The sequence below is a fragment of the Lynx canadensis genome, chromosome C2 (genome assembly GCF_007474595.2).
Source record: "Lynx canadensis isolate LIC74 chromosome C2, mLynCan4.pri.v2, whole genome shotgun sequence".
In the NCBI taxonomy this organism is placed as follows: Eukaryota; Metazoa; Chordata; class Mammalia; order Carnivora; family Felidae; genus Lynx; species Lynx canadensis.
The window spans coordinates 77883186-77895292 of NC_044311.2; the positions used below are offsets into that span (position 1 = coordinate 77883186).

General features: G+C 45.2%; 1 protein-coding gene across 4 annotated transcripts in view; it reads right to left on the minus strand.

Annotated features, from left to right (window-relative positions):
• DGKG (diacylglycerol kinase gamma) overlaps positions 1–12107 on the minus strand; it is a 202419-nt gene that overhangs the window by 154376 nt on the left and 35936 nt on the right. For 3 of the 4 annotated variants that reach the window (XM_030329775.1, XM_030329772.1, XM_030329774.1), the window contains exon 2: positions 4144–4454. In XM_030329775.1, coding sequence (XP_030185635.1) covers positions 4144–4210 — 67 coding nt within the window. In that variant the 5' untranslated portion in view covers positions 4211–4454. Of the gene's footprint in view, positions 1–4143; positions 4455–12107 lie in introns of those variants that run through there. The other variant, XM_030329776.1, reaches the window with a different exon arrangement.

Sequence of the window (12107 nt, forward strand, 5' to 3'; positions counted from 1 at the left end):
ACTACTGACTCACATTAATCTTACTATAGATATGTTTCAACTATGTATGTGTGTGCCTGTGTACATATAAAATAAACATATACATATCCAAGGGCAGTTGTAACCTGGCTTCACCCACAGAAGAAGGCCACCAGGGAAGGTACAGGGTTTACGTTGTATAAACAGAATATACCAGGAGCCTCTTCTCCTGAAATCCTTGGCCTCTCGTACCTGGTAACCCCACTGGGGAAAGTTCTGAATTCTCAGGCTATGCACTTCAGATATTCCACCACTGCAAAGCTCCTGTTTATGTAGTTATGGAAGAGCAGTTGCTATGGCGATGTGATCTGACTGAACACCAGCATGTATCTAAAATTGGTAGAAGTGCCTTTTTCAGGGTTTCCTCTGAGGATTAATCATTTTCCAAGAACTGTGGCTTTTTTCCCCTCTCCTGTTAGAACAACAGTGCCAGAGCACCTTGTCCGGTCCTGGCACAGGAACAAAAGGAGGAAGGGTCAAAGAAGGACAAAGCGATGGCTGGGAAAAAAAGACCCAAACCACAAAGGAACCCCTTCTTATTAAACACTCTGGTTTCTTTTTACCCCCTGCCTCCCCTATTGCTTTGCCACATGTGGACTCCTCTGTCCCTCAACTCCCTCCACCCACTACTCTTTTCATCTAGTCATCTTTCCAGTTCTTCTGCCTTCTTCTGACTCCTTTCCCTTCTCTGACCCCTGGTTGTAGGCAGACCCATGGCCCTGTTTCCCACCTTCTCACCTCTCTCCTCATGTTCTTGCTCTCTGAAGTGCCTTCACTCCTGTTGCTGCCTCCACACGATGACTCCAAGTCAGAGCTATAGCCCAGCCCTCCTTCCCACTCGCTTCCCACTACCTCCCCTCCCAGGCCCACGGGACACTGCACTTGGAAAGCAGTGTCCTCCATGATGGGGTCTTATTTACCATTCCAGTTCTTGCCCCAAATCCTCTCTCACCACCACCACCACCACCACCACCATGTGCTCTAGGTTCCCACTGTGGGAACTTGCTTGCAGTTCTCTGAAGCTCCCATGATGACTCTCTCTCCTCCCTCCTTCCCAAGCCACTTCCCCTGCCTGCAGTGCCCTCCCCTTCCTCTCTCCTGCTAGTGTTTCTGGTGTTGGGAAACAGCACCTGCATCGGGAAGCCTCCCACCAGGCTAGGCTAGGTCTACTCCTCTGTGCTCCCCCCTGCTTAGCACCTGTCATACTGAATATCATTGTTTCAGGCCTACCTATCTTTCCCTCCTAGGCTGGGAGCTCTTTGAGGGCCGGGATTGTGTCTCACTCATTTGCTGGTTCCCTGCAGCCTAGCATGTATGAATACAAAAGTGGATGCATCATCACCATCCCCAAATCACACTCCCCAACTGTCCCCACTAGCCTTGAATATGAATTCTGGTATTTTCCACAGATTCACAGTCTTCAGGGGTATCTTTTCTGGCTTCCTTTCATTCTGTAAATTTTGGTGATACCTTCTACCACAGTTTTCTACAGATCAGCATTTGTTCGTTGCCACATTCACTATCTGAGCCCCACTCAGCTCAGACAAGATTTCCTCCAGAGGACCCTCCCCTATCTCCCTGATCTGGCAGATTCTATATTCAGGCTACCCCGCACACAGCCACCAGATTCATGCTCTAAATGTTGCCACCTTGGATCAAAACCCACACTCTGACCCAAGGCCTCCTGCTACCCCCATCCTTCCTATGGCCTCCTCCCCACCTTCCTCTCCTTCTTTCCATGTGGTCCAGAAGTTCTCCTTACCACCCCCACACACTTTCTCTCTTTGTGCCTCTCCCCTTCTGTTTCCGTTGTTTCTACACCCTCCTTCACCATCTACTACTCACATTTTATTTTAATTTTTTTAATGTTTATTTATTTTTGAGACAGAGAGAGACAGAGCATGAACAGGGGAGGGCCAGAGAGAGAGGGAGACACAGAATCCGAGGCAGGCTCCAGGCTCTGAGCTGTCAGCACAGAGCCTGATGTGGGGCTTGAACTCACGGATGGTGAGATCATGACCTGAGCCGAAGTCGGACGCACAACCGACTGAGCCACCCAGGCGCCCCTACTACTCACATTTTAAAACTTCTGTCCTCCACAGAGTCCACCCAGCTAAATCCTCTGTGTGGGTTAAATTGTATCCCCCCCGCCAGATTCATATGTTGAAGTCTTGACCCCCAGCACTTCAAAATGTGACCTTATCTGAAAATAACTACAGATGTAGTTAGTTAAAATGAAGTCATACTGGAATGGGGCAGGTCCAATCCAAGATGACTATGTCCATAAAAAAAGGAAATTTGGATATGGAGACACACACACAGGGAGAACATCATGGAAAGACAGAGAGAAGACAGCTTTCTGCAAGCCAAGGAAAGAAGCCTAGAACACATTCTTCCCTCACAGCCCTCAGGAGGAATCAACCCTGCTGATATCTTGATTTTGCACTTGCAGGCTCCAGAACCATTAGGCACTTTCTATTGTCCTAAGCCACCCAGATTGTGGTACTCTGTCACAGTCGCCTAGCAAACTAATACGCTCCCCATACCAATTTCCCCTAGCTTTAAATTCCCTTTTCATTTATACACTCAGTTCAGCCAGCTCTCTGCACCAGAGGTATTTGCCTGCTGCCCTAAACCTGCTCTCTGTTTGTGTTATGAGCACATTTCTGATTCTCTAACAAGATTCTGATTCCTCAAAAGCAAGCCTTTTCTTTGCGCTTCTTTTTCATTCCTGACAGGGCTGGTACTTTGCTGACCTACAGAACACACTGAATTAAATGGAATGTACTCTGGAAGGTGATTCCTTGCTCCTTGTCAATACATTACAGAGTTTCTCTAAATCCACCAAGGTCAGACAAGAGGCCAGCAGGGCCTCCAGGGAGCCAGGTGGGAGACTGACCAGCAGTCCTACGGGGCCCCTGTTGGCCGTGGGGAACACATAGAGTCATGGGTGTTAGGCGTAGGAGGAACAACAGGAAGAGATCGTCTAGTCCAACCCTCTGATTTTAACGAAGAAGATACAGGCTCTGGGGGTTAAGGGAGGTCACATCAGAGAGAGCAAGAGACAGAGCTGGCACTTGAAACCAACTTGTAGACTCCCAGACCAGTGCTGTGGGCCAGGGCTGCTTGCCCTGTGGGGGGAGGGGGGCAGACTGCCAAAGGACATACAAGGGCTACCCGGGAAAACCCTGTAGGGCAGGTCAACCTGCCATTGGCCTAGTGATTTACAAAAGCAGCCAATACAATTACTAAATGTGAAGCGAGAGGTGACTGGAACAAAGGGGCAGGGCAGGCAGCACAGCCGAGAGTTCTGCAAAGCAAAGGGTCCTGTACAAAGCTGGTGCCACTGCATAATCACCACGGTGGCCATGTGTGTACAGAGCACAGTGGTCAGTTGATGCTCCAGCCTCGGCAAATCCCTGTCATGTCAGGATTAGGAGTGGCCTTTGGAGGGCACAGCCCACACGTGAGCATGAGTCTCACTACCAATGTATCTTGATGCATTCCAATTGTTCCTGGGTGTAACTAATGAGAAACCAAGAACCCCAGTTAGTTGCAAGGCTAGGCTTATGCAGAACAAAGTCAGGAAAGAGACACACGTTGGAATTCTGCATCTTACTGGAAAAAGGCACTGAGTCCAAACACAAGAGCACGTTAGGGCCAGTGATCAAGTAACACTGTAACCATACAGCCTGTGGCCTTTCAAAAATTATGCTACAACCAGGTTTTGATCACTTGAGAAAATACAGTATTATGTTAAGCAGAAAATGTAGGGTAAAAAAAAAAAGTTACTGTACACTCAGGAACTCAACCACGTAAAGCAATATGCACAGGAGGGGATTGTTCCAAAATGTTCATAGAGTTTGGCTGTGATTTTTAACCTACTCTTTATTTTTTCCCCTGTATATTCCAAATTTCTGTGGCGAGTGTGTATCATTTATAGAGTGTAAAGATAATTGTTTTTATGTTTAAAGACACCAATCCTGTGTTTATAAGGAAATATAATCTGTCAGGCCCACTCTCATTCTCTGTGGCTTTGCAATGATTACACCACTCTGCCCTCCAGAAATGGTCTCCCCAACCAAGAGGAAATCCTGCCCCGGGTGGGTCCATCCATTTACTCACATTCTGAGTATTTCTGGAGTTGGTCAAATTCTTCTGGAGTAAGGGAGACCCACCGTTCTTCACTCATCTTTAACCTGGGTGTGAGTGCTTGAGGCCAGGGATGGAGTTTTGTTCACCAGGGTGAAGCTGAGGCCCAGCCCAGGGCCTGGTTCACTGCAGGTACACGGTGGACAGGCCCTTCAGGAACCACGGAGGATGCACGTGTCTATGGCAGTAGTGGGCACGTTGGAGCAGATGAGAGAAGGCCTGTGCTACTCTTCCAACAGCATGTTTCTATCCGTAGTCAAGGTCTTCAGAAATCCTTGCTCCTCCTGGGCAGAAGTAGAAAAGACATCGTGAATGGGAGGGAATACGTAAGTTGCCCTTTCTTATAAAAGAAATCCCCAGTTGTTCTCTGGGGAAAGACCTATGAGAGGCAGTGGTTCCCACGGTGGGGTGGGGGTGGATGTCTCCTCAGGGAAGTCTGAAGAGGGCTTACAGACCAGACCAGCATAACTCCAGTTGGGTGGTCTGTGTGGACAGGTGGCCATACCCTCAATTCAGGAAATTTTAAATGTCTCCCAAGAGAGGCAATAGTAGGACCCCCTGAGGGCATCCTCAAGGCATGAAAACGCCTCAGGCTGTCAGATGCATGATTTGAAAGGTAACTAGTCTCTCCACCATTACTGTGGACATTCAAATATCCCCACGGCTGGCTAACATCCTAGTAACTAAAGTGGTTTTCTTTCCTCTCAGAACCATACAAAAGTGATTAGACAGAAGACCTGCCACTGGCCCCAGTGCAGGGGAGCCTGAAGGAGGGAAAAGGGATGGGTTCAGACAGACACTTAGCATGTTTTCCTTTGGGCCCCTCCTAGCACAGTTGCTCTGGCAGTCATAACACCAGCCTCTGAGTCAGTTCAGCAGGTTGTGAAATTAATGCGATGGGCGAAGGCCAGCATTTAAAAACACAAAATAGAATAGGATACAGTAGAATGGCAGGAAACGGAGCTGAAAACAGGAGTGTCTCCTTTCAGTTATACGTACACATATATTGAGGTTTAAAAAATGTTGGAAAGCCACCAACCTAATAGGAGGAGAAATACAGATTGATGCTACCAAAGAAGAAGCTCAGTTTTAATAAAACTGGATCCATGGTGAAGGACTGGACATTGAGGCAAGTCTGGAAGCCTGGAGCCTATGAGGGATGGTGGAGGGTCTGGATGAGACGACCCAGTGAGGAGGTGGGTTTGCGCACCTCTCTGGAGAAACCTATAGACTGGGTTGTTGTGGACTGGAGGGCTAGCCAGGAACTAAGGGAAGACACCGGGAGGAGATTGTGGCTCTGGAAGGATGACCTTCCACCAATCAGAGCTCTCCGCCAGTAGGTCGGCAGGCATGACAAGGAAGTAAGATGCCTGCATCCCCAGGAGCATCGAAGTTCTAGCTTCTCTCCTTAAAACATCCAATTCTCTCCTTAATTAATCCCCTGCTCAACTAGATTCTGCTCCTTGGCACCTGCTCTTGCTAGGGTCTCTAGTAACACAACTGTTAAATCCACCAGTCATTTTTCAGGCCTTCCTTGCTTCATCCGCTTCTCTTTGCAGCCTTCGCCATGGCAGGAAACAGCCCCCTGGAAACAATCTTATCTTTCTGAGTCTTCCTCCTCAGTCTCCTTCCACTTCTCTTGCCGTTGTTAAATACTGGCATTCCCAAAATCCCAACCTCAGCCCTCTCCTTGTTCTGTACCCCTTCCAGGAGGTACCCATTGCCGTGGCTTCAGTGACCACAGGCATGCTGCTCCAGCCCTACGCTCTCCCCGCAATCCAGATCTGAATACCCAACTGTCCACTGTGACTCCCTCATGTGTCCCAAACCACCCCAGATCAGCACCTTCCCATGCCCCCAACTTGCCCTTCCTCTATATTCTGGTCATGCCCTGAGAGGAGCCAGAACGCAGGCCAGAAGCCTGGGGCTCAGCCTAAGCTTCTTCCCCATCCTCTCCTGCCAAACCCAGGTGCCGCGCTCAAGTGTGACTGTCCATTGTGTGTCCCCTCCCCTCTTTCAGGCCAGATTCATTAACTCAGACCCTCATTTTCTCTGGCCTAGTCTCTACCAACAGCCTCCTGATGGACGCCGTGGTTTGGGTTTTACTCTCCTGCCCTTGGTACGCGCTCAATTGTCAACCAGATCACATCTCTCCCAGTAACAGAATTCTTCAGTGGCTTTCTATTGCCTATAGAATAAAACATGATCTTCTTTTTATGATTCACAAAGCTTTTTATGATCTGCCCTCTGATTATCAGTTCAGTCCAAACGTGAGGGGTGACCTTTAGAAACATTTTCCATAACACCAGGGAGTTCAGTGTTACAACTGGTGTTACTACTGCTGCGGTTGTCATTTAGTGGACGCTTACTCCACACTATATGCTTTACATGTATTTGCCCATTTAGCCCTCCTAACAACCATGTAAATTAAGCATTGCCTTCCCTATTTTTAGAAGGGGAAAAATGAGACCAGGTGTTCAGTAATAAGTATGGTGAGAAGAAAGAAGGAACCCCCAAGGCTTTTAAGAATGCCTCTCTGGCCGTACCATTCTGCACACTTCTAGAAGCACAGAGTTAGCTCTAAGAGGATCAAGAGACATGCTGCCCAATAGGAACTCCAAGTCAGAAGGCAGGGCTTTGAATCTTGCTCCTCCTCCTATCAGCTATTTGACATTAGACAAATTTTGTGTTTCTTGACCCCTTGTTCCTTCACCTCAAAAATGGGGGTACTAATAAAAATCTCACTGAGCTAGTGTTAGGACTGAGTTGATATATGCAAAAACCAAACAAACAGAACATCCCAAAACCTCACCTAACACAATGCCTAACACACAGTGAACTCTCAATATTTGGTTAGCATTATCCTGTTGCAAATACAACACTTAGTAATATGATTTAAACAATCAGCTGATAGTAGTTGGGTACAAAGTCTTTGTGTTGTGCCATAGATTTCTGAGCTTGGCTTCTGATCTTCTCCTGCTTGAAGCTGTTGTAATTTTGTAATTACTCATCAAACTTTTACCCACTAGTTTGAACATCCACTGATGATTCCTGCCTGAATTAATTATTATTATGATAGAAAACTTCTAATTCTATCATTCCTTCTATATTTATTAGTTTGGAGTCTACTATAAAGAAGAGCTTTCTCTTCTCTATTTCTTCATACCAGTTTACTTATAGATATTTATTTATAATACAAACAATATAAATATATATATATATAATATAAATATGTAAATATTTATATAAATAACTTTAAATGTATGTTATATTTACATATAATACAAACTTGTTTATATTAATGGATTCTTATTTTATTCAGAGGGTTATAATCCATTACAATCTTTATTTGTTTTGATTCAAATTGTCCCAGATTTGGCCAGTAGAGACTCATTCAAGTTGATTCCCTGTTCTTTAGACATAGTCCCATCATTCTTTGAGCACATCTTTATTTTCTGTTACTACAAAATGTTTCAGTCTCACCCTGTACTAACTGAGTTCTCGTCCTGAAATCAGTCTCCAAAGTACATACTTCTCCAAAGTACAGATTCCTTTCAGAGGAGAATGGAATTTGAAGCCAAATTTTGGGCACTAAGTGTGCTCATTGCTACTGGGGTGTCTTTGCTTTTAGGCTTTATCAGGGCCAGGGCCAAGAAATATATGCAGGTATATATACATATCTCATCTCAGGCCGGCTGGCTGGCTGGCCATCCATGTTAAAAAACCCAAGTTGATCCTCAGACCTCCAACTATAGTCCAATTTTACATTATCAACTGTAGCCTCCCTCTCATTCTGTATTTTTGAGCTCCCTTCTCCAACAAACTTTGTTTCCATTATCTACAATATATTTATTTGCTCACTCTAAAAATATACAGAAAGTGGTTTCAGAATGTTAGCTACAACATTGTGAAAAACAAAAAAGAATTCAAGATTTCTTGACAGTTCTTTTCAGCCAACAAAGCACGTCCTCAAAATACTATTTTCAAAAGTTACTTAGATTAGTTCTTACACACTCCTATTCATTTTTGTTTGTATTTCACTCTAAGGTTTTTTCCTCCATTCCCAATTGATTCTTTGTTTCCAAAGTCAGAATTATATAAAAGGTATCTTCAGAGAAGCCTTGCTTCCCCCATTTCTTTTACTGTATCCATCCCTCTCCTTTCCCTCTTATTCCCACTCAACCCTTACAGTTTCTAGTTCATCCTTCCTGTTTATTTTTGCACCGGTGAGCAGATACGTGGATATTTTTTATTGCCCCTTCTTTATTACACAAAAGGTAGCATATTAACAATTGTCTTTTGCACATTTTTTTTTTTCACTTAACAATATATCCCATGAATCATCCCATATCTGGTCATAGAGATTTTCCTCATTTAGAACCAAATTTGATCCCAACACTTCACTTGCCTGAAAACCTTTGGTGGCTTCTCTTGGGCCCTTTTGGGTAGGCTTTTCAGCCAGCTCCAGAAAAACCTTTATCTGTGGTACCGCTCACCTCCTCATCTTCACTTGAATTCTCTCCTGCCCCACATGCTCCATGTTCCTTCCAGCAAAATCAGCCTGTGTCCTCCTAGCACCTAGCAAAGTACCCGGCACATGGCAGCATCTCATAAACATTAGCTAATGGACTGACAAACACACCATGCCTTTAATCTACCTGGAATGACCCTCTTTCCTTCCCGTAACAAACTACTACCCATACCCGGTTCTAGATTAAAAGTTCCCTTCTCTTCTATAGCTTTTTCTGACTCTTTGAGCAAACTCCACTGTTCTTCCAGCTGTGTTCCCTTTAGAACACGCAGGTCCTCTAACTTCTCTGTTGTGGTGGCTGGTGGGCCCGTGCAGGAGACAGACACTCAAACAGATAATTAATACACATGATGGGAAGTGTGGTGGTACGGACATGTACAAGGAACCGGGGGGCCATCTGGTAGTAGGCATGCCAGGTGGGGGTGGAAGAGACTCCTGAAGGAGCTGAGGAGGAGCAACGAGACAAAGGTGTATTTTGCAACAATTCCACAAATACTCATTATCACTGTTGTTCCACCATAGCTCAGCGCTTGGCTTCGTGGTGGAAGAAGCTGTACCATTTACCTCCACCAGGAGAAGTCAGGGGCCTGGCACGCGGCCTGACTCCCCAGACGGTCACTGCCGACCACCACATTCGCTCAGGACGGCCCCTCTGGCTTTCCGCCTTTGGCAGAGATGGCCGCTCCCTCACGTGAGGTTTGCTCCAGCTGACATCACTCAGCATTTCCCTTTCAGCAGCCCACTCAACACGCCCCTCTCAGAGGCTCTTTACAGTATGCACAGTCTTCTTATTACCACCCTGAATATCTTTCCTGACAGGAAAAGAAAAGGTACTAGGTTTTCTAAATAATGCTCAGATTGGGTGTTGTCAGCCTTGGATGGGAGAAGAGTGTGTTTTATGTCCCTGTGGCTTTGCCACTCTGAGCGCTTGCTTCGGCTCCCCGGGCCTCAGTTACCTTGTCTGTAAAATGAGGGGGTGGGGATAACACACCTTCTAGCTCTGCAATTTCAGATCCCGGATCAAATTCTATTTGTTCTGTACAGATGTCAGCATGGAAATCACAAGTCAGAAGGAAGACAGCACATTCAATGGGTGTTGACTTGCACCCCAGGTCTCTCTATTCATCAGAATGAATCAGCCATAGCCAATTACCCAGAACAAACACCTCTTCATTCTCCTCCCTGCTCTCATAAAAGCATTAATTCATGAATATGGCATCAGATTGGGGGAGCTTATTTATGTGCACACGATGAGTTATAACAAAACCATAATGAGTACTTTTTTCTAAGGGAAGAATGACTAAAAGCTAAAAAGATAAGAACTCCTCTCTCTTCCCAGACTTGTGACGAGTCACATTTTGATAACTGTCCTATGTCTGGGCTTGTGCGCCTGCGGATCCTTCTTAAACTCTGTGACTCCTACGCTGCCTCTGGAGTTCAGTTCTAGTGTCACCTGCTCTAAGAAGCTCCCTTTAACTGCCTGGCCTGGGCTTGGCATGTCTTCTCTGCCCTTCAGTAGCTCCTCGGGCTTTTCTCCATTATGGCACTTGTCACACTGCAGTAGACTTGCCAACCCTTCCCTGTGAGACTCTGAGTTCCATCAGGGCATAAACAGTGTCTGCCTGCCAGCTTTGTGGCTCTTGCTACTATAAGATTTCTTGGGGCTCATTTCTTGACCAGTAGAAAAGATATTCTCAACCTTTTTTGACTGAGACCATTTGCACAGAGCAAAAGATCCTACCATACCTGTTTGCATTCCCAATGGGAAAATAATTTTAATATTGAAATTCTAATTTTAATATTGAAATTGCAATTTCAATATTAAACTCTAAATTCAATACTAAAATTCTAATTTTAATACTAAATAATGCATGCAATTTTAATCTTAAAATAATGACCTGTAAATTTGTAACTATAATCTATAAACTTACAATAGTCACTTTATTCAGCCTAGCCAATTTAGGAGTTTTTTTTTTTTTTTAACATTTATTTATTTTTGAGAGAGAGAGAGAGGGTGGTGGAGAGAGAGAGAGAGAGCAGAGGAGGGGCAGAAAGAGAAGGAGGCACAGAATCCAAAGCAGGCTCCGGGCTCTGAGCTGTCAGCACAGAGCCCGACATAGGGTTCGAAATCACGAACCATAAGATCATGACCTGAGTCGAAGTCAGATGCTTGATGGACTGAGTAACCCATGTTAGGAGCTTTTAAAGTTGTTTGAATTCATTAATGAATTGCCACTTTCACAGTATAGTTTATCACATGGGGGTCCCTCCAAAACTCATGCACATTTTGGTCCCTTCTCCTTGAGTCTGGGCTGTGCCTACGATTTGCTTTAACCGAAGGAATGCAGAAGCGACATTGTGCTAGAGTCAGGTCCAAGCCTGAAGAAGGCCCAACAAGCTTCCGCTTTTGTGTGCTTGGGAGCATTGAACACTGTGCTTGGGAGCACAGTGGAAGGCTTCACATTACCTGGAGGAGAAGTGAGCCACCTAGCTGATGGTAAAAACTAAAGCCCCCTCTGGGCGATCCCATTGAAGCCATTCCAGCCAGCGTGCAGTCACTTACGCTGTCCTTGCTGTGCTGCCGGACATGGAAGACAAGAAGCTGTTTTGGATTTTACTGCCTTAATAGACATGATGTGGAGCAGAGATAAGCTGTCCCTGATGAGCTCTGTCTGAATTCCTGATGCACAGAATCATTCAGAACTGTAAAATGACTGTTGAGCCATTAGATTTGGAGGCAGTTAGTTATGTGGTCACAGATAACCAGGGCAACTACAGAAGCACTTTTGGGTGCACAGTACATATGTACCTGTTTAGCAAGAGAATATGCATGGTTCAAGCTTGAACTGCAACCTGTTCATGTCTTAAAATCTAGTAATTGGGAAATTATAGGCCTAAAATATTTTTGAGGCAAGTGTATGTCACTACACGCTGTGAGGTTAACCAAATATCCTCCAAAAGCTAATATGATAATGATGAAGTTAAATGAACCCTAATTTCTAATTAAAAGGCAAGAATAGCAGTAGCCGAACACCACAACCAACTCAACGCAAGTGTGACACTGCAGGAAAGCAATGTCACTTTCCCGTAGGTCACAGGGTTCTAACCATCAAGCTGAGTGAGGAGGCAGTAAGTCGCTGAGTATTTAGAAGCAGCCAGACTCCACAGATAACTGCATTAGAGCTCCCTGGGGAACACAGTAAGGGGCTAATTTGAGTTTATGAACAGCAAATATGAGTAATCCCTAATAACTCATTTAATAAATTACCAGTGTATATTCCTCGTACAAACATAAAAATAGAAGTCTTGGGATTGTGTGCTACCTGTAACAACTTAGAGAGGACTTGCATTTAAGGACTTTGCATCTCATCTGCACCCTCAGACTACACATAAGAATCCCTGCTCT